We start from the raw sequence: 23,625 nt of genomic DNA, 5'->3' as shown, positions 1-23,625 counted from the left end.
GTGTTTCAGCAGAATCTCTTTGTTGCGTATATACAGAATGCACTTACGATGGCACAATGACTGAACTGCAAAGAATGAGTCACTCGCCTCTGTTGAATAGCAACTAAAGTAAATGACAATAACTTGCAAAATCAATAGGTGACACTTTAACACTCCCTATCCAGCATTTGTAAGCAATAAGTGGTTTACATTGTAAGATAATTGTATAATTTATTCACAACAACTTAAACTCCTGTTGTGAAGCATCCATTGCTGTTGTACAAAAAATAATGATTGATTAAATTATAATTATGGCTACAACCAATTAATTATTTTTTAGTATTTATTTATAAATGCCTGTCATAATTTCCAAATCATTTAAAAAGTGAAAGATAATCAATTTATTATTATATGACACAGAGAAAAAAAAATGCTAATAATTTCAATTAATTAATCAACTAATTGTCATAAAAGGCATAATCTAATAAAGCATATCATAAATATATTTCTATAAATATTAAATATGGCATGTTTATTATATAGATTGTATTCATAATATTATTTATATAAATTTATTTACTAGTTAAGTACTTATAAATGTTTACTAATGGAATATTTGTCAAAATACTTCATTCAAGACAACTGAACAAACTCAATCTGCTGATGAAGGCCATGAGATGTGGATGAAAGCTCCTAAAGAAATCTAGTATGTGGATCTTGACTGAAGTATAGTGTCACCAATAAGAAAGACATAAAAACGACTGTTAATATAAAGTTTAATTCCAGAAACCACATGATTCTTCTTCTTATACAATCCTGTCATTTCCTGTTTAAACTCATGAAGGATCAATCATCTGTATCTTTTGCTTAACAACACAGTCAGCAGTTTACGTCATCATTTATATGACAGTGGAATAATGTGGAAGCAAAACACCAGCTTGACTCCTGTGCACCTCCACTCTATTGCCCTTGAGCCCTGCTGTTACTGCATCATTCAGTCCAAACTGCTTTCCACTCCAATCAAAACACTGTCACTTTAAATACAAGCTGAACCTCTGTCACTGTGCTTGTACTCTGCAGGGGCGAGCATTGGCCTCGACGGCTTCACACAATGCTTGTGGTTCTATTGAGGGCATTTTAAGTTTTGTAATTCCTCACACATCACTGGATTAGGGACAGGAGAGGCTGTGCCCCAGTCAGCCCTCAAGGGCAACGTCATCCTACAGTGCTGCTTCAGAATTACAAATACAGATTCAGCTTATGCAGAAGCCAGCTCTCCAAAGCAAATCAATAACTGCTAATAAGAAATGCCTCACATCATAAGACATCAATCACACGCACAGGTGCGCTTGCCAAATTAGCAAATCCCTTAATTAATAAATATCAACTGAGCCCTGTACAGTGAATTAATATTTCCTATCCTACCGGCATGACAGGAAAAACATGTTGTGATTTGAGGAAGAAATCATTTCCGGCTTGGGTGTTGCTGTTCCAATAAGCATTTATCATGTTGGTTGACTTGTAATTATTGTTAATGACATTGTGCTGATGACAAGCAGGAGCACTACAAGTTATTACTCGACTAGGCGTTGCTGATGACAAGTTAAATAAACATCATGTGCTGAATTAGATGCTGCTGTTTAACCACAGGTCGAGGAAGAACAATAGAGCACGCAGCCAGATAAGAGCCACAGTGTAATTATTATACAATGAACCACACACTGGCAGGTTCTTTATTAAATGGAGCAAGAAGAGGCATCATTCAGCCGCCTGTTGTTGGGTGGAGTGGACACCGGTGACAAGCTGCACAAATGAGCTGTGCCTTCTTAGCATGAAGAGTAATTCTAAGATGTCTGATACTCTGTGCAGGATCAACACTGACAACAGCTGACTGGTACATTTGAGGTATTTAGCTGATGCTTGTATGTAGGAGGATTTAGAGCGAGTGAGCTGGTGGAGTTTCAGTGTTGTTCAGGGAAACTTTTCAGGGCTGGTTACTGATGGACACGCGCTGGATACTGCACCACCTCAACCAGTAATGTTTAGGACAAAAGTTTGCTCTCAGGAATGAGCTACCCTGCTCAAGAAACAGCTGAAACTCAGCTCTTCTGAGAACACCTTAACACTTGAGCCTCTTTAACCTTCAGCGTTTCTTGTTTCTTATCCACTTCCAGCCTTTCTTACTTTATAAAAAAAAGAAAAGACAGAAAATTTCTAAGAAAAAAACTTTTGTCTAGCACTCTTTCTTATTGCACTTTTATCTGGTCAGCAACTAGAATTTGTAGCACTCTTTCAGAGTCACTGTCCTATAACACTCTGTCAGGCCTCACTTGTGCATCTGCCAAATAACAAAATGTAAAATGTACATGTGAGCTTAAAACTATGAATGTGAATTCTAGTCATAAATACATTAACACGTATATAAATAAGTACATAAAGAACAAACATTAGCATAGTAGCATGGTGCCATTACTGAAACAGCCTCACAGAGTCTTTTAGACTTTTTAATATATGTACCAAGAACTACCTGGACATCAGTATTGATAGTGAGTAGTTAATCCTGGTGAGCTAACTGAATAGTTATTGTAATGAAAGCTGCACAAAAGCTTAAAAATGAACAATCAACATAGCGATGTCCTGAAGACAGCAATTTGCCTCAGGTGGGATCAATATGCTCATTGATTTCCTTATGATTTGTTGTCCCAAACTCTGATCCCTCTGTTTGACTTCAATTATTATTGAATAGATCTTAATACTGTTTCTGTCTTTATCTGATAAATATCAGAGTAACTCACTGAAAATGAGTTGTTTTTGGGATGTTTACATCCTACTTCAGAGATGGTTGTTGAAAAATGTACCCAAGTTATTGCACAAGCTCACAACAGTCTTATGTATAATGCTGTTTGTCTTCAACCATTGCTCACATTCATTATCAACAACATCATAGCTTTGGTTCATTTCTCAAAATCTTCCCGTGTGTTTACATGAATAAACTTCAAAAATACTTAATTGGTTCCCCTGTTGATATTTTCACTAAAACTGTGTTATCAAGTCATTTATGGGGTTTTTTGGTGATTCTAGACACAACAGTAAGTAAGAAACACCACCCCATGCTGATGACAATTTCTCTCAGTCTGTCATTCTGCACACCTGCAGTTCCTTTTTCAAATGTTGTCTTGAAACTAAACAAAAACAAGAAAACCTTTGTTTCAAGCCAAATTTCACTATTGGGATTTTATTTTTGCATCCTAAAAATAAACTGGTACTAATTGCTACCTGTGTGGAGGAAAGGCAGATTCTGGTGCGTTATTTAATTTCCCATCAGAAAAAAAAAAACTGACACAATCAAAAGTCTATTAAGTGGAGTGAGGCTTTGGGGGTTGAATCATGTAGCTGGTATTTCATTTAATACTCTTTCACTGTTACTTTGTTGCAGTGCTGTTTACAAGGAAATCATTGTTCTCACCATGCGAACCGACATTTCAGCAAATCCACTAATAATTGGTTCCACCTGCTTGATGTTTGAAATGCAAGACGAAAAGCATGCAGCAATAAAATCATGTAGAAGTACTATTGTACTGTATAATTATTTGGTAATATGCACAAGCCCCATTTTAGCATATTAATAATCTGTACAAAACTAACCATTTTTGTACAGCTTAACACAAAACAATACCCAGAGTATAAGACAATGCAATTAACATCAATAGAACAGTTCAACAGTGAAAACATACAAAGAGCCGGGGAAGATGTAGAGATGCAAAGGTTTTATTTAAATCAAAATCAAATGATCTTCAAAGATAATTTTATATCCAAGATGGGGTTAGGCATAAAAACAATTAACAAACAGGGTGTTGCTCTTTCGGTTGTCGTCGTCTAGGTGGTTTTGCATCTCTGTCACCTTTCCTTTATCGTCCTCTCTGCACTTCTCTCTCTTTCACTCGCAGATGACTTCGCCCTGTTGTCTCATCTAGTTGTGGCCCTGGAGAGCCTCCGCCATGAACAGCTTCCCGAGGTTCTGCGAGGTGAATTCCTTCACGTTCTGGCAGTAGTTGTTAATTTGCCCTGTTGGAGGGTAGCCACATGCATCCACACGCCCCCACAAAAAAAACACAAACACACACCCACAGAAACAAACATACATACATATGTACATACAATTGTACACAGACGTTCACAAACAGGCGAAGGCGGGAAGGGGGTGAGAAAAACAGCAGCACAGCAAAACATCAAATTAGTGGGGAACAGAGTAAATGGAAGGATCAGAATGTTGTCAGAAGGCGGAGGAGAGCTGAACAGTGTGAAACTGCGGGGAAAGCGGCGGTCGGATTGGAGATTGAGTCAATAAACTTTAAATTAATGTAATTTCAAGATGATGGCAGAGATAATTACAGAACAGAACCTGAGCTCCTGTGAGGTGAGCAGAGGCGGCTGATGGCGTTTGGAAAAGATGGGGGTGTCTCTGTGGTGTCCATGTGTGGAGGTTGTGTACTTGTGTCAGTGTGTGTGTGTGTGTGTGTGTGTGTGTCAGTGTGTGTGTGTGTGTGTGTGTGTGTGTGTGTGTGTGTGTGTGTGTGTGTGTGTGTGTGTGTGTGTGTGTGTGTGTATGTGCGTACCCGCAATAAGCAGTGTCTCCATGCGTGGTGGAGGCTGGGGAGGCTTGAACATTTTGGTGATGTCCTCCTCAGGCAGTGGAGGCTCCCCTCTGCTCTGTCGCTGGGCGTTCTCCTGCTGTCGCCTCTGCAGGTACTAGAGGGAGAAAGACAGGTGGCATTAGAGGAGAGGAGGCACAAGAGAGGAGAGAGAAACAACAAGAAATAGTACGGAGAGAGGGGAGAAAGAAGAAATGGACAGGCAAGAGTTACAGGGAAAGGCATGAGGGGATGATGGCGAGAAATGACAGAATGTGAAGAGAAAGGGCGAAACAACGATGACAGGAAGGTATAGAGTGGGAGCAAAGAAAGAGAGAAAAAAAGTCAGAGTAACAGGTAGGAGAGAAATATAGTTAGAGAAGAGAGCTCAAAGTGGCAGTGGATAGTAGGAAGAGGGGAGAAAAAGGAAGAGTAAGGGGAAAGACAGACAATGGAAACGGTAACAGGAGGGAAGTGAGATGTAAAGGAACATAGTGATGAAAGAGATAGAGACGACAGACAGACAGAGAGAGAGAGAGAGAGAGAGAGAGAAAGAGTGGAGTTATAAGTGCTGACAGGGATGGAGTGATTTGTGAAGGGCTGACAGTCGGTAAATCAGTGAGGTGCCGGGTCTCTGGAGATCCTAAAAGCCTTGTTAATTTGGCAAGATGGAGAGACTGACACAGTCTGGTGCAAGGGGAGGTTGCGGCAGGCGAGGAGAAAAACGACGTGGGAGCAACTTGAGCGTTTTAAACCAAACATCCCACAACGCACCTGTACGGGTGACTGAAGCTGACAAAATTTGCTAAGATATACAATAAATGAAAAATATAACTATTTGTTTAAATGAACTGGTACTCTCCCAGAGTGTTTTCCCTGCCAATGCGTCACAGCATGACTGTGCACAATAAAAACCTCAAATCATACAGTTTTATTTTTAAAAACTGTACGCAGACTTTTAGAAACAAGCAAACTAAAAAAATTACACTTTTACTCCACCTTCCATATAGATATACCATGTCTTTTGGAATTTTAGACACAAGGACATGTGAAAGAGAAAATAAAAACTTCACAATTTGATCTAAATTAATATAAAACAAAATAAATGACAAGTATGTTTAAGTGTTCTCATCAAATTTGAATCACAATTTACCTTTGGCTGCAGAACTATGTCAGGTCAGGTTTAGCGTCGGGACCGAGTGAACAGCAGTGTTCCAGTCCTGCCACAAAGTCTGATTTTGATTGAGGTCTGGACTCCTGTGTAGCTTTGGCCTTATGTGTGAAGTTGTTGTATTAGTGGAAAATGATCCTGTCCCATGTCGCAGTTCTCTTACAGACTGCAGCAGGATTTCTCTGTATTTATTTTAACTTCAAAAGCCTTCCAGAGCCTGCTGCAGAGAAGCATCCCTGCAGCTTGTTGCTGGAACTACTGAGCGTCATGCTGGGTATGGTGTGTTCCTGGCAATGTGCTGTTTGGCTTATCTCGAGTATAGCTTTAATAGGCTGGCAAAAGTCTCAATTTTGGTATCAGACTAGGTCTTCACAGTTCCACTTTTTTTTGTACTCAGTCTAATTGGAGTCAGTTAGGGTCTTGTTTTACTGCCACGAGTGGAGTATCAGCTTTGATAAGTCATCACCATGGGAGAAATTACTTAGGCAATATGCAATGTGTATGTAAAAAATCTGTTATTAAATTACTTTTCAGAACTTGTATTACAGATATTAAATTGGTTAGTAAATGATTATCTTCTGTCTATATTTGGCCCGATTGGCTACAGAATGTTTTCTTGTTGATGCAGAAGGTGAGAACTGGGATTCAATTATTTCTATTAATTAGCATATGAGTTAGTCTCTATGACTTTACATTTGTTTTCAAGGCATTATTATATTGCAGCTCTATTTGACCACAGTTGCCTGTTAAATGAGCATCACGTTGTCTTTGTTTTGTTTGGGTCAAACACATTTTGCTTTGGGTCCCATTCAGATCAGGCTTTTCTTTTTTTTAAAGATGTATTTATGCAAGTAGGTTTGAGTGAGTTTTCAATGGGTCCGTTTCAGGTCTGGTCCAAAATGAAAGCCTCTACATCAGATCAGTCCTTCATACACTTTGTATCAGTCTCCCATGTGGTTTTGGCACACTAGCCCTGACGTCACTAGCTGCAACTGATGAGCTCTTTCTGAGTTGTAATAGACTTAATAGACTGAGTTGTAATAGATATGTATATATACATATATACATATATATATATATACACACACACACACACACACACACACACACACACACACATTAATTATCTAACAAAACCAAATACACTCCTCAGGTATAATTACTATGTTATCTTCACTATTATTTATTTCACCATTTTTTGGAGTCTATCTACTTCTGTATTGTTTGTCCCACAAACTTTGTCAAAACGTACATCTTAAGGAGATGTATGCTATTGCACTTAATTTCTTTATTGTAACATGTTTCTGTATTTTATATGATTTTTTAAGGTATTAAAATTTATAATAGAAAGTCTATGGGAGGAATGTTTTAAAGTTGATATCTCAAAAACTAAGAAGTATTCATATTTTATGGACAGTTGCCCCATGTGGAAATGCTTCACATATCACCACCATGTGGTCAGTTTTGGCTAATAACTGATGAACTGTGACGTGTGGCAAAACAACATTTGCTGTGTGTTCCTTGGATGAAGCTGATTCGACTGATATAGGCCACACCCATTTGCGCCTGGAAAAAAATTCAGCCATTTTGGATTTTTTGGTAAACATATTTTTTGCTTCTTTTGGCACATATTTAATCTAATCTTCACCAAACTTGCTACATACCATACTTAAAATGACCCTGAACAAAACAAAAAAACACTTAATGGGCCCCATAACTCTTCAATACTAAATTGGATTGCAACCAAATTTGAATGTTGTACAAACAGCCACACGGCACAAGTGTGTCACTTTTTTCTAACATGTTTCAGTGATTTTAATGATTTTATATCATTTTTTAAAGTATTTAAGTTTATAATGGCTGTCTATGGGAGGAATCGTCAAACTGAGCTGGAACCTTTGTCAATTTGAGACTCAACTGCTCGGACATCCTGTATCCTACAAACCCCATTTAAACTTTAAAACGTTCACAAAACTTTGAATTATCAAAGTTATCATATCGTGTTGTGATCTATTTTGTACTTTTGGAGCAATTCAAGTTCAAAGTGAGTTCAGCTTTCAGGTCTCACCAGTGTGTCATGTTATCAGGCAGAGGGGAGAGCAGAGATATTTTTTGATCAGAAAAAAAATCTAAACACGTCTCACTCACACTTTTAACTCCTCAAGCATATATTATACCTTAAAATGTTGCCACGTGCCTCCTCTCTCTCACAATGTAAATACATTTTGGATGGGACTTTTTGAGATCTAAACCTTAATTTATAGGTAGAACTCTGTCATGCTCTCAATGACTACAATATAATCTGCAGGCTTCAGTCTCCTCATTCTCCTGTTTCTTAAACTTACAGATTCTCTCTTCCTTCTAACACTTTGTGCAAGTTATACATCCTCATGCTCTGCAAGTCCTCCTGTCACTAATGATGTACAAATTTCTAACCTAGAGGCTTTGTTTCAGGCAAATCGGTTTTTCCTCATCAAAATGTGAATTCATTCTGTGTTTTAGGGATCCTCCACTGGCTCTGTGGTTAAGCCCTGGTAATGGTCAGCTTTCCCTGTTAGATTACAAGGTTCTGGGTTCGATACCAGCTCATGGCAGTGCCCCTCATAATAATGCTCTTATGACCAAAGTTGCTTTAGATGTTCATCATGTACCAGCACTCTTTAATATTTAGATTGATATTCATGTCAGGTAAGAGTAGATTTGAATAGTCCAGTGATTTAAGATCTTGCCACTTCTAAGTTGAAGGTGAAAAAAAATGCAGACGTACACAGATGTTCCCAATCTACTGATTGAAACTGGCAGCAGCTGGGAGAATCAGCAGCTAATGGCTTCCAGCTTTCGCACCCATTTTCTTCAGAAAATGCACATTCTAATTTGGCTTGTTTTTCATGTGTTTATTTTCTGTTAAATGTTATCAGAAATTATTATATGGCTCAAATAATGATGTTGAAAATGTAGTGGTTGGGGGAAAAAGAAAAAAAAACAAAATTAAAAAACTAAGGGGGAATGAGATGTATCTTTCCTCATACAAAGACTGACTTAAGCTGTGCTTTGACCTCAGGAACTTTCAGGTACTAAGAACCTTTTGAGGAACTCAGTTCCTCCGCCTGCATTTCCACAGGGACCAGGTCCTAAATTAAGCTCCCGGCAGATTGTTTTACCCCCCAAAAAGTCCTTCATCGGAGGGGGTAGTACTTTCCAAAACTACAGTACCTTTGGGGGAAGGGTTTTCAGGGACAACCGTTGCTGAGTGGTCAAACACAAACAGCGCAGCTGCTTCAACTTGTGTGCCATTTCATTCATAAAAAGGAGGAAGTACTTTGTATCAATTTTTTTTTATCAGTTTAGGACAAGGGGAGGAGATTTTTCTTCATTTGTTAATGTTAAAAGTGAAGTGAGAGAAAAAGAGAAAGAAAAATGATTAGTGAGAGTGAGCTGAGTGCACAAGTGAGTGTGTGTGTGAGAGAGAGAGAGAGAGAGAGAGAGAAAGAGACAGAGAGAGACAGACACAGAGACAGAAAGACAGAGCAGCGGTGGTCGAGCAAGGTCAGGGAACGGTGGTAGTGAGAACAAACCAGTGAATGAGAGAAATAAAACGCTATTTTCTGATTGTTTCACAATCTTGAAATCTTGTTTGTTACGTTCTAAAGCAGAAATAAATAACCATCAAACACTCAAAAGATGTTATACTGTGGAGACAGACACTCTTAGTTTCAGTTTCATTTTCCTCCTCTGTATTTAGTGCTGCAAGAGAAATTCAAAGAACAGGACAAATCTGTGTTGTTGTGTCCTTGTGTGTTAATACTGAGTCTTTAAATGCTGCCATCTTTTTTAAATTCCTCAAGGGTCTAATTTGCTTGATCTGCCTGGTTCCTCAGATGCGGTGGAAACACAAACAGGACTACAGGGACTTTAAAGTTCCAAGTTTAGTCCCTGAGATTAGTTCCTCTCCGTCCAAAGTACCTGGAATTTTTGCTGGAAACAGGGCTTTAGCCACAAATTGTGCCTGGGAACCTGCTATTTACCAAATTTAGAGAGCTATAAATGAAAAATGGAGCCCTCTCAGCACAGCAACTCTTTGTAACTTTCTATGATGATTAATAAGGTTCCATTTGTCCGGGAATCAGCGGGGTCAATAGCACAAGATTACATGGAGCACATTCTGTAGGCGTCTGAAAGGTGTAATAGAGGCTTGCTTTCTGTTCCTCTGTGTGTGCTGTTTGTTCATTATACAGAATCATGTGAAACATGAAAAAAGTAGACACCAGGAAAGGGGGCTGTCATTGTGATACTGTGTGTGTGTGTGTGTGTGTGTGTGTGTGTGTGTGTGTGTGTGTGTGTGTGTGTGTGTGTGTGTTTGTCTAAAGGGTTAGGCTTGGGGCCTGTGATGATGAGAAGGTCGGTAGGGGAAGATGATGAATTGTAATGGCTGGAGTGTGGGTGATTGGCCCCAGGATTTGTGGGTATGTAGGTGTGTGTTTCTTCGCAGCCAAGTGTATAAATGCATGTGTGTGTGTTTGTGTATAGGGCAGGCTACCTATGGTATGTTTATTCTAAGTCTGTCTAATGTGTGTGAACCTGGCTGTGGTTTTAGCCGCTGTCGGATGAGATGATGATGACTCAGTCTGGACCGACATTAATACTTCAGACATTTTCTCATTTCCATTCGCAGAAAATGATGACAGAATAATGTAGTTGTTTGAACGTAGGTGTAAGTTTGAGCGCACATCAGTGAGTCACCTTGTGCCTCTATGCTTCCATTATCTGGAGTAATGTTTGTGTGTATGAATGCGGGACTGTTTGTGTGTGTTGCTGGTTGTTTATGATGCATCTGGCCGAGGTTGTAGTTGCAGATGGTGCGTGGATGACTACTTATCTTAGTGTGTATGTCCTGTTCTGGCCTTTTGTGGCGCTTCTGGCTGAGTTTGTGCTTGTAGGTGGTGTGTGCGTGTGTGTGTGTGTCTCAAGTCTTTGCACACAGTAGGTGTGTTACTGCTGCAGTAAATGAAGTTTGTGATGTGTCTCAGTGGTACAGAAAAAGAAGAAAAACAGAGGATTTTCACACACTAATTAAAATACAAAAAGACTCAATTTGTTAATATGGGAAGATTTTGTGTCCATATTTACCAGCTCTCCCTGAGTGTCGACAGTATTTGAAGACTGTGTGAGCGTGACTCATGGTATTTAACCTATTGAACCAACTCTTCTTCACATAAGGACAAATTAATGACTGTATCACAGATGTAGCCCTTGTAGTGATGGAAATAACCAAGTCTTTGACAGGAAAAATAATGCAGCAGATGGACAAGAAGCGTGTTTGAAATTGAAGAGATGCTGATCTGCAGTGGGCTCATGTCAGCTGCTGCAGTGAGTTGAGGGATGATAACACCATGACAGATACTTGAAGGTTGATATAACTCATTCTTATCTCATTAGTGTTTTCTCCAAAAAACAAAAATGACTTTTAAACTTGGGTCTGTGTCTTTGCTTCAAGTTCCTGGTATTCATGTTGGTGACGGTGATTTGCCTTTTCTCCACTAACTATTTTAAAGCAATTACAGCTTCTATTTAACTCTTCAATCCTCCAGGACACCTGGTGTTTTCTATCTGTTTTCTGGCTGTGCTTTCTTTTGTCACTGGTTCTTGTATTTTCGGTGGTTTATTACTTAGGCAAGTGAAAAGACAGCCTGGTGTCCAGATTATAGGTTTTCACAAGTCTAAAATTTTGAAACCAATCTGAAATGGACAGGTGGAAACCTGACATGCATAAATTCTCTTTCCTCGAAGAGAGGATTTATCCAAGAGGGACCCAAGGACAGTCAAGACCCAATAATCCAAGGAGACCCCAGGAATATGAGATTAGTCTCAAAACAGCCCAAAATAACTGGTGACAGTCAAAAAAGGCAATTATTTCTTTTTCTCCAGCATTTTACAGGTGGCACTTTGGACCTTGTCTCAAAAAGCACCCTTTTTCCAGTGGTGATTATTACACACCACGTCAAAACAATACTTAAAATCCTGACAAGAAAATGATACATTTAAAGTCATACATAGAATTTAACTACCCTCTGTTTTTTAAATGTACCCTACCACATTGGTACTTTCTTACATATGTACTGGGAATGTCTTGGTGTTGCATGTTTTTTTCTCGGTAATTTTGATTAATCGATTAGTTGCCAATCATTTTGCGTAATTCTTTAACGAAAAAAGTTCAAATTCTTTGGTTCCTGCCTCCTAGATGTGAATATTTTCTAGTTTCTTTAGTCTTCTATGACAGTAACCTGGATATCTATGGGTTGTGGACTGTTGATTGGAACAAAAGATGTCTTCTTCTCATAAATCTTGGGCTTTGTGAAACAGTGATCAACATTTTCACCATTTTCTAACATTTTATAGACCAAACAAATACTCAATTAATCGAGAAAATAATCAACAGATTAATTAATAATGAAAATAATTGTTAGTTGCAACCCTAATTTCCTTGACATGTTTTATTTTATGTGGAGATTGAAGGATGGTGGTGAGTATGTGGTAAAGTTGTTACGCAACGTCACCAGGGAAGATGGAGTATGAAAAATTGGGGGCACACTGTTTTGGGTGTGGGAATACACAATATACTGTACATGTTGATATACAGCATGTAAGTGGTTATATTATGTTGTCTTGCTGCTCCTTGCGGACCTTTTAGTTAATCATCTGCTGCTTCTTACTGAGTAGTACGTCTATGACACATGTATGTGTATCAGTGTGTTTCATGGCTATGCTGATGACACGCAGTTGTATGTCAAAACTGCTCCAAGCCCTTCTGCAACCATGTCACATCTCAGCACCTGTCCTAAAGGGAAACTTTGGTATTTTTCAACCTGGACCCTATTTTCACATCATTTTGTGTCTAAGTGACTAATGGGGACAACAATTTTTGAAATTGGTCCAGTATTGAGCGAGAGCGCTTCAGCTGGCAGCTGCAAAACGGGCTGCAATGTAATCCGATGGGGCCATTGTGCAACATCAATGCACGTCCACTAAAAGTGCTTGTTTTTGCCACTGACAGGCTCAGATTGTTATCCTAATATGTGTCTGACATCTAAAGTAACGTTAAACACAAGAACTAGTCGCCTGTAGCATGTATGTATGAAGCTGACTTTTACCACAGTTAGACTGTAAGGAAACTATATGTAATGTTGATATATTACACAAATATGCAAAATGTAAAATTAGGCACATATTGGATCAGTAAATGAATGGTATATAAATGTATGTTTCTCCATATTTTGTGTAAAGCCAGAGAGTGTGCAATACATAGGGACAAGAGAGCAGAATTTATGATAACATTTCAGAGAGTATGGATGACCTTGATTATAAACTCTTACATAAAGAACTGAGACAATACTGAGAGATCTGCAGAAATGAACTCGTTAAGATAGAACAGTGAGAGAAAGAACATGACATTTGTTAGTGTGCGCATGTTCACTCCAAACTCCTTCTGTCTGTTTCTGCAAGCCACCTGTCCACTACAGACATGGAGTTGAACTGTAATGAATGAATGAAAAGGAGGAAAATGAAACAGAAACTAAGTCTGTCTCCACAGGAAATCATTTGTTGAGTGTTTGATGGATTTAATTGTGCTTTAAAATGTAACCGCCATGAAACAATCAGAAAATAACGTTTTATTTCTCTCATTCATTGCTTTGTTCTCGCTACCGCCGCTCCCTCTCCTTGCTCGACCACCGGTGCTCTCTCTCTCTCTCTCGTCTTTTTTAAAATGAGTCAGGAAGCTGACAGCAAAGCCAAACTTTACTTTTAACGTTATCAAACAAAGGGAAATGTCCTCCCCTTGTCCTAAACTGTATACTCATGACTCTGATTGGCAGTCACTGTGACTGCCAATCAACTTGCTCTGCATAAACTTTTACTGGCCCTGGGCCATTGGTTATGTCGGACCCTGTTGTCCATGCCTTTATCTCCTCAAGACTGGACTATTGCAATACGCTCTTCACAGGGATCCCGGGCAGGAGCATCGAGAAGCTCCAGTACATTCAGAACAACGCTGCCAGGATCCTGATGAGAGTGCGAAAACATGAACATATAAAACCAATTCTGTTTTCATTGCACTGGCTCCCTGTCTCCTTTAGGATTGACCACAAAGTCCTACTACTCACATACAAATCCACCAACAGACATGCACCTCCCTACCTACAGGAACCGATCATACCACAAACCTCCACCTGCACCCTCAGACCTGCCAGCAGCTTGCTCCTCTGGGCCCCCAGTACTAAACTCTGCACCACTGGGGATCAAGCCTTCTGCTCTGCTGCACCACACTTGTGGACCAGCCTTCCTAACCATCTGAGGGCAGCAAAGACCCTAGACTCTTTTAAAAGTGGCCTAAAAATCTTTCTATGCAGCAAGGCTCTTTCATATTAACTCTTATTACTATTTTATTTATGTTGAGTGTTCTATGTTTTTAATACTGTAGCACTTTGAGTTTCATTATGAATGATTTAAATTCAATTTAATGTATCATTTATTATTATTGCACATATAGATATTTATAAATGTTTCCATATTTCAACCTTTGCTGTATACTGTAGTTATCGCTGTGGGTCCTCAGTGGATGAATGTATGTTAATGTGTGAGCCCGGAGGACCATATTTCTGTGTGTTTGTGTATGTGTATGTGCTACCTGGTGCTTCTGTTGCTTGCATGCTGTGATTATAGCTGCAATTGGTTGTGGCCCTGGCTGAGAGAAAGATACCTGCTGTTTTCCTGCTGAGATTGTGGCTGTAGATGCATCTATGTGTGAATGACCCTGTGTGTGTATGTTTGTACCTCTTTCCCTTGTATGCTGGTAAGCCGATGTTTCTACTGCTGCTTGCTCATTGTGTCTGTGGGTGGAGTGTGTGCTTCAGAACATAAAAGCATGTGTGCATGTGAGTTAGTGAGAGTGTGCGTGAGAGAGTTACCTGGTGCTTCTGCTGCTGCTGCTTACTCAGGTTACGGCTGTAGGTGTTATACTTGACGATGTCTTGGCTCATGTCATCCACTCTGTCCATTAGAAGCTGAAGGCTCTTCTCCAAGTGGTTACTGGAAGAGAAATGACAGCATGTCATTCACATTTTTGTACTGCCATCAGCACGTGTGAGCAGCAGTTTTCATTCAGCCTTAAGCCTAATGATCTTCTAAATAACCTACACTAATCTTAACCTCATCGTAACTTATCTTCAAAAAAACCAAAAAAAAAACAGGTTCACAATTTTTCAAGTTGTCTTTAAACAATACCCAGGTACCCATATGATTATCAAAATAGTTTTTTCCTTGCTGTAATTCTGCTAAAAACACAGTAACTTTGGAACATATACACTTAATTTGATTAACACTGCTGGAGCTCAGAAAATGAACCTATCCTTCAACTTTACTTTTTGAGTGAGTGAAGTGACAACCCCAAATAATCATTAGTTTTTAAGTATTAAGAACAAAATGCTGTGGTTAATTTCAGTTTAATTCACTTGGATAATTCACACAGTATCTATATGTTTTCCAGGGAACCCTGGGTACACATAAACAAAAAATAAAACAATAAGACAATTACATATGAAGGAATGTCCAATTATCAACACTTTCCTGAAATGTGGCTGTACATTACTTGGCCTCTACTGACACCTTTTATTAACATGGATTCTGTATTTCTGCAATCGGAATACCATCGGATTGGTGTCCTGGCTTGAACTGTGATTAGATCTCAGCCAGGTGTAAATACAGTCTGTATAGTTTGGCCACATTCTTAAGAAATAAATCTGTCCAACAGGTTGAAAAATTGCTTAATTCCCGTTCTTACTTCTACTACAAGCAAACCCATATAGCAGCAACCCTCCCCTTGACCTGGGCAATGTGTGCCAGCTCTGCCTAGAGTCCGCATACAATCATTTCTTTACTGAAGAAACCAACTCCTAACCAAGCTCATGTCAACAGGACTTAAAGATTACAGCCATACTCACAGCTCTTTGGATGCTGTCGGTATTTAGTCATTAACAAAAATATTGAACTTTGAAATTTTGACCTGACAATTGAAAGTTAACATTCAGTTGAAGTGCATTGCTCTAAGCACATCTTTCAGCTGAAAAGTTATGGGATCACCAAAGTGATTACGATTCATCTTGAGGGGGTGGCATTGCCATCCCTTGAGCTATGCTGCTGGCATGGCTAAAAATGTCATCTTAGACCAATCCTCACTTCACGGGATGCTCTTTCCCAACAAGCAGCAACCAGCATGACTGGAAAACATGGTGGCTGGTGGAAAGCACAGTTACAAACTTTAAGATGCCCCTCAAGAGACCTGTGGTTGCCGTCATAAATGCTATATCCATTTGACAATTATATTTGAATTTGTATTGTTTACCTTGACAACAGCATAATTTGAAATTGAATTTATCGCATTTATTAATGCAATTATTCAAGCTGAGCAATACAAGTTCAAATATAAATTATTCAAATTCAGTTTCTTTTGACATATTTCTGTCCATACCCTTCCTGTTGTCCCTGTGCTACATCTCTCTACTATAGTATCATGTCCCTTTTCCCAACACTGCCATGCTGACAACACTCAACACACAACTTTACCAGCCTTCCTCTTCTTTCTCTTCCCATGAGCCCCATTTTTTTTTTTTTTTTTTTAAATCAGGATGTCTCACTACTGCCTTAAGTTCACCCGTGACAAGGCTGCAGTGCTCCACTTTAAGTCTTCTCTCTCTCTTGTATTTCTCTCTCCGGAATTATATTGTTTCATTTGTGAATGTTTGGGTGCTACATAATGCAGCATGTTCTGTGGGAAAACAGATTCTGACTGTTTATTTAAATGACAACTGTACCCGCAAGGACTGCCAGCGCTGTGTATGTTTTGGCTGTGTGTGCACTTGCGCTGACGTAACAGTGTTTGGTGTGGAGTCTGTGTGTTTGTTTGTGTGAAAATGTGGAGGAAGTCACAAGTGTTTTGGGTGATTTTAGTTGCTGTCCTCTCTGCTGTGAGAGTTTTCGATTAACAATTTTATAAATCAATATTACTCTCTCTCTTTTTCTCAGCTCCAAACGCTCTCTGTTTTCTGTTGGAAGCTGAAAAATATTTGTAATAATTTACCCACCTCCAATTTCTTAGACTCTAAAATGAAAATAAAATCCCACTAATCATCTTCTAGCACGATTGATTAGGAATACCTTTCTTATATTCATGTGAGGGATTACTAAGATTTGGTAGAGAAAATGTAGCTCAAATGTAACCAAAATTAACCTGAACCAAACACCTTATCATTGTGTGCCAATTTCTTTTGCATTCAGTCCTTCACATTTCTGCTGTTGAGTGTAAATGTAGTGTGAAGTGTTAGAAAGCTTCCTCACTTTGTCACTATGCTGCAACAAATTTCATCTGTCATTTTAAACACAATTTAACTCAATGTCCTACTGAGTCACCTGATATAATGTATGTAAAATTTTGCAGTTAAATGAATAGTTATTTTCTTTTTTTGCAGCGAGTTAGATGCAGCGATCGATACTCCCTCATATCTGTCTTTTACATATGGCGCTACAGGCAACAGTATGATTAGCGTAGCTTAGTATAAAGATTGTAAACAGGGGAAAACAGCTAGCCTGGCACTGCCATAATCCAGCTACAGGCACCACAACTAATTAACATGTTACATCACGTTTGCCTAATCTGTACAAACAAAGTGTAAAAAGTTTTTGTTCTATAGAGGGTTATGTGCTGCACTTTTTCTGGGTGCAGTGACTTTATGAATTCTTCTTGTGTTATTTTATGAGCTTTAGAGGTGTTGTTACAAAATGTATTATCTTTTTTAAAAATAAAAAAAAAACCTGTGGACGGGGTCAGATTAGCTATTTCCCCCTGTTTCCAGTCTTTATGCTAAACTAAGCTAACCAGCTGTTGGCTATAGCTTTATATTTAACACAGACTTGAGAGTGGTATCATTCTTCTCATTTAACTCTTGGCAAAAAAAAGCATATTTTCCCAAAATGTTAAACTATTCCTTTAAAGGTATCAGGAGACTGCAGTTCATTTCAGTGCAGCTACACATTAGTATTTTTGTTTCTATGATGGAAATCAGAAAGAAAATGAAGAGGGGAACTATTATGGAATTATATCAGTGAGGAACCACAAAGCAATTTAATGATGAAGTCAAATTACAGTCTTATTTCAAATGGTACTGTGCAGGGTGCAAAATTACCTTTTTTGTCACTGGCCATTTGGCCAGTGAATGTTCACATTTTACCAGCCACTCAATAGATGTGGCTGTTGATTGAAGCAAATCTACCAGCATATTTTACAGGCATCTGGCAGGTGGCTGGTGCCAATTTTGTGACCTGGTACTGTAGTTGTGACTCTTGATTTCCTTACTATTTAGTTGTCTAACATATCTGGCATATAACGCTTCAGGAAAGTGTACTGTTCTATTCTACTTTTTTGTGTTTATGTCAGGAAGTATCATCAAAAATGTCAGGGAGTAGACAGTCTTTGGCCACAGCACACACCAGAGTAGAAACTCAAAGACTTAGCTACATTAATATGCATGCATTAAGCATCCATACATGTGTAAACAGACATGCACATCCTGAAGCTACTAATCATCATCATCTCAGATTGGCATCCGGCTGCCATCAACCCACATTCGACTGGTAACACCTTAATTACATCTACATGCAAACACACATAGAGATGAAGTCCCCTAAACCCACAGAGAGAGAGAGAGCAAACTAATAAAACCACATCATGCATGTAGATAATTGTAAGAACACTGCTGATAAACCGCTCTGATTTATAAGTTGTATCTAAATGTAAGGGATCAAATAATCTACCAAAATGGCATGCCTGTATACAAATATCGCAAATTGGTTTTCAATCACGTTTCCTGTTTATTTAACTGAGGCACAGTTAGCTGAAAAAGCAAAGCCAACTTTGTAATGAAATAAAAAATATCTTGTGAAGCGTATGATTTTCGGCAGCCCCAAAAGTCATTTCCATAGTTTTAAACTACCTGAACCATTTCCAGTACTGTTGTGTTTGCCTGTGAGGACTGTTGTGTGATCAGTTTGTCAACTGACTCCTCTACTGCAGTGTCAGAGCTGTAAACATGAAAACTGATGGCCCGGGACCAAATCTCGCCGTAACACTTCTCTACTGTGTCCCTCCGACTGTGTCAAAATTAATTCTCGCTGACGAAAGCCCATTTAAAACTATTTCATCAAGCAATATGGTAGCTAATTTGTGTGGTGTGTATTTATAATATATGCAAAGGGAAATCATTTAGTCAGAGCAAGATCCTTCAAAACATCTGTCGTCAATGCAAGTGTCAAGTGTTTTGAACTAGACTACAAAGACGCGTGTCTGTCTGTGTGTGTTGTGTTCAGTGTCTTTTTGTACCTGAAGTTTGGCCCTCCAACGGAATTTATGAAAATAAATGATAATATGAGTGATAATTATTTATCTGCACTTAAAAAGTTATTGTACTGAATGAGAATCTGAAGTAGATGAGTTTTTATTTGATTTTATTTTATTATGTTAGCAGTTTGTATTACATAATTTCTTTGATTAAACACTACAACGACATAACTGTGATTAATAAAGCCTTATTAAAACACTAGTGCTCATAACTATGAATTCAATGATTGGCAGCATTTCCAAGCTCTCAAAATTTAGAGGTTAATTTACACATTGTTGGAAAAAAATGCATTTTACACTACACACACTGGCCATACCCTCAAAAGAGTTTAATTATTCAAGCAGGTCAGTGAGCCTTCTGATCAATATCGAATTAGAAATCAAATTCTATCGAGGGATTTCCTATCATCACCGTAATCCATTACCACGATCAACATCATCATCTGTGGTAAGAGCAACCCTGTTTGCTGGAGTGAGACTGCATTCACTCAGCCTTAGACATAGATGACACTGACAAATGGGGCCTCAGATTGGAAAATGAGACAAAAAGAAAAACATTAAACAAAACCCATTATCGTTTACTTTTTTGAAGGGGTGGAAATGAGGAGAAAAGGGTGGGGCTGTCAGCAGAAGATGCAGAGAGACGGACGCTACAATCCAATACAAGGACAGAGCTGCGCAGCAATCTGACAACTTCAGGAAACAATTTCATCTTGCCAGACATCCCATCGGCAGTCATGCCGGGAAACCTATGGGGAGGGCCGGGCTGCTTCAGCCCCTTTTCAAGTCATATCAAAAGCTATGTTTCAACTTCAGAGTAGTCATTTGGAAAAATGGAACAATATACAAAAAGAAGTTGGTATTTTCAGTCTCTTTGACAATTTGTAACAAATGACTATGCTGGTGCTAAGGTTTGCTGGACAGGCACATGCATTCTGTACATATAATAATAAAACATTTAATTTGTACCGCCCTTTTCATTCATAGTGAAACTCAAAGTGCTACAGTATTAATAACATAGAACACACAACATAAAGAAAATAGTAATAAGAGTTAAGGTGAAAGGCCCTCCTCAGTAGAATGGTTTTTAGTCCTCTTTTAAAAGAGTCTAGGGTCTGTCCTGCCCCCAGATGGTTAGGATGGCTGCTCCATAAGTGTGGTGCAGCAGAGCAGAAGGTTTGATCCCCCACGGTGCGGAGTTTAGTACCGGGGGGCCCAGAGGAGCAAGCTGCTGACAGATCTGAGGGTGCAGGTGGAGGTTCTGTGGTAGGAGTTTTCATTAAATTCATGGTTTACTTATGTTACAGGACACAGATGAGAAGAATAACAACAACAACTCCTGGTGTGCTACACTGCAGTCTATAAGTAAGTGCACTGGCACTATGTTTTGTGCACTAACAGTTTGTAAATCGGCACTTTGAGTCATTATTGTGCTAATTTCTCACACCTGCCCCTGGGAAGCGTTTTGATTAGCAGCTTCACAGCTGTTGCTCCACTTGCAGCGGTTTATCTCCATAAATGATTGCTGATAAATTCTCCCGAGACTGATGCTGAGAGCCTCAGAGATCTAAACATGAGACTTTATGAGCTAGGCTGTAAGTTGATATGGTGGGGTGATATTTGTTCATATTGTGCTCATTAGTGATGGAAAACAAAGTTTAATGTTAAGCCCTGTTTTGGGAGACATTTCTGAATAAATATGCTGTGACATTTAGATGTGGCATTTACTGCACCTAGTCTTGGACTAGATATCCTAATCAAACATCCAATACAAACCCGAAGCTGCACCAATACGTTCTTGAAATATGGAAGAACTAGAATATGATATTAATCTTGTGATTTCTGTGTGGGTTACAGATCTGACGCAAAACAACAAATGTATATGAGGGTTATTTTACCACTCTAAGATGAACAATACAACCAGACGTTTTCACCAGCCACAGAAAAATGTCCAAGTTATTCATTTTGAGATGACCTGATACTGTATCCCCCATACATCTGGTACTACAGTCCAAGCAGGTTCAAATAAGGTTTAAAGGATTAGGCTGGTGTAATTTTTAATCATTAATATCATCAATAAATACTATGAAAAGACCAAAACCAACAAATAATTTAGTATCATCTGTGGAGCCACAGTCTTATATAGCTTATGCCTATGTGCCATAGAACTTCATTATACTCTAAAAACTATTAAAAACACATAAAAGAGCTATGGTGTGACATATTCCTTCATTACAACAAACATGGCCAGTGAAGTTTATATCTCTCAGCTCATTATTGTTTTTCCTCTTATGACACTGCAGGTCAAACCAAATCTGACCCTTTTCTTTGTGAGTGTTGTCAGCTGCGTATTCAGCCTGGTGATAATGATCCAGGTCAGAACCAGACATTGTACATTTCTAATGATCATTTCTGCAGATAATGATAAACAGTGAAGTAAACTTGCGGTGTGTGCAGTGACATCTACCTGTTATAGAAGCACTTGACCTTTCAGTGACCTAAAATGCAGTTGCAAGTTATTAGTTTATGAGAAAACTACACTGGCTGTGCTCATTGTAATGAAGGAATATGTCATCCAATGTAATGGTAGGACTCTTTTATGTGTTTTTAATAGGTTTTGGAAGACAATGTCACAGAGGCGTAAACTTTGGCTACACAAACCTTTCTTGTTAGTAAGATAAATTATCTTCAAATTCTTTCTTTTCATGAGATTTCTGTGATAATACCAAAAAACAGAATTTTATAAGGACTACTTGAAACAGTGCTAGGAGCAAGTATGGTGGGTTAACATAATGCAGAATACATCAATAGACCTCAGATTCTTTCCTCCAATCTGGTACACTTTAGAACCGCCTAGAAGACATAGATTAATGCCCAGGAGTTCCCTAATGTCAAATCAATTTTAATTTAGAAGTAGCTTTAACTCATGTCTGTGAAAGCAGCCTGCAGGTTTAAAGAGATACCATGACATGGTTTTAAAGATTGTAAGACACTTTTAAGAACTAAAAGCATTCTTCAACAGATATGTATTTACAGTGCTATGGTAACCATGTGCAAATTCATGAAATTAAGGTGACACTTTGCGGTAAAGTAATTCCATTTCAATTAATAACTTATCAATTTTTTGTCCCGTTTTGGATCTCGCTTGTGTGCACAAACAGCAGGTGTTGTTATAATAATAGCAGACATCGTAATGTAATCATACCATGGTCTTTTCAAGAAGAATAAAAGATTATTCATTTGCAACTTCGGTAAACAAGCTCCTTGAACTGGTTGAATAGCTAATCAATTATCCTCTGGCTAGTGACCTTGTTTGCAGATAAATAAACAAAAAAACTTTGATTTTAGTATGAGAGTGAAAGTGTTTCCCATAGGTTTGTTTTCAGCAGCAGTGCTGTTATGCGTGCGCAGAGCCCGACACCAGGACCCATATTTGCACACACTGGCAGTGGAATAACTTTAAACTATCATAGAATTGTTCCGGATAGGTTTATTCATGTTCATCGAGTCATGAGCATGTTAATTTACCAGCAGCTTTTAACACCAGAGGCACTACAGCGTGATAATTGCTCTGAGAGGCCAAATCACACAGAGTATCTAAAGCAGGTGATTCTGTAAAAGGTACCAGTGTGTTCCCTGCAAGTCACTGTGAGATTAGAAATTTTACAGCAGGACTGGAGGTCACAGGCTTCTATAGAGGACAGATATTGATAAACCCACACAATGCCCACACAAGAACATGCTACAAATGTAGTAAATGTGGGTCCCCTGAGAAAAACCTCTTCGAAATAATCTAGCTAGCAGATGCACCTTTATACACTAACATTCATACAAACGGAGGTGTTTGGCCTTTGGCACTCTTAGTAAACGACTGCATGAACTCATGTCTGACCTGCTGGAGAGGTTGAGCAGTTCGTGCTTATCAGCGACTGTGGACTTCTCCTCCAGTTCCCACATCAGGACGCTGATGAGGTGGGAGTTTTTGATGACAATAGGGACCTCCTCGAACATATGCTCGAAGCCGATGCTAGCCTTCTTCAAGCTGGAGAGTGAACAAGACAAAGGCAGAAGAAAAGTTATTTCAAAATTCCCTTCACAGTGATATTATAGACATACATGTTATAATAGACTACAATGATTGTACCATTTCCAATAACACATGCAGCCACACATTAATACTAAAACCAGAGGGAACATAATCCATCATCTTCTGCTGACACTTCAAGTGGTTCTGAGGAGACAACTTGCCTGTTATGTGAAGAATCTTCATGTGTGACACGACAGAACAAGAACAAGGAATCAGTTCTGGAAATGAACCTTAAACAAACAAAACTCATGCAAAGCAAAGTCCTGTTCTTGGTTGATTCACAGCCATTTTGAACACATTTGTAAGTGAACAG

The 23,625-nt window shown here is 38.8% G+C and overlaps 1 protein-coding gene across 1 annotated transcript in view; it reads right to left on the bottom strand.

Moving 5' to 3' along the window:
- Window positions 1-3,731: 3,731 nt before the first annotated feature.
- Window positions 3,732-23,625, bottom strand: part of LOC122987483 (eukaryotic translation initiation factor 3 subunit H) — a 68,565-nt gene continuing 48,671 nt past the window's right edge. The window contains exons 5-8 of the mRNA XM_044359383.1: window positions 23,118-23,267; window positions 14,745-14,865; window positions 4,596-4,728; window positions 3,732-4,044 (exon numbers count right to left, since the gene is read on the bottom strand). Of these exons, the coding sequence (XP_044215318.1) occupies window positions 3,950-4,044; window positions 4,596-4,728; window positions 14,745-14,865; window positions 23,118-23,267 (499 nt within the window). The 3' untranslated portion in view covers window positions 3,732-3,949. The remainder of the gene's footprint in view (window positions 4,045-4,595; window positions 4,729-14,744; window positions 14,866-23,117; window positions 23,268-23,625) is intronic.

Source organism: Thunnus albacares, chromosome 8, assembly GCF_914725855.1.
Source record: "Thunnus albacares chromosome 8, fThuAlb1.1, whole genome shotgun sequence".
In the NCBI taxonomy this organism is placed as follows: domain Eukaryota; kingdom Metazoa; phylum Chordata; class Actinopteri; order Scombriformes; family Scombridae; genus Thunnus; species Thunnus albacares.
This window is presented reverse-complemented; position numbering and strand designations above follow the sequence as displayed.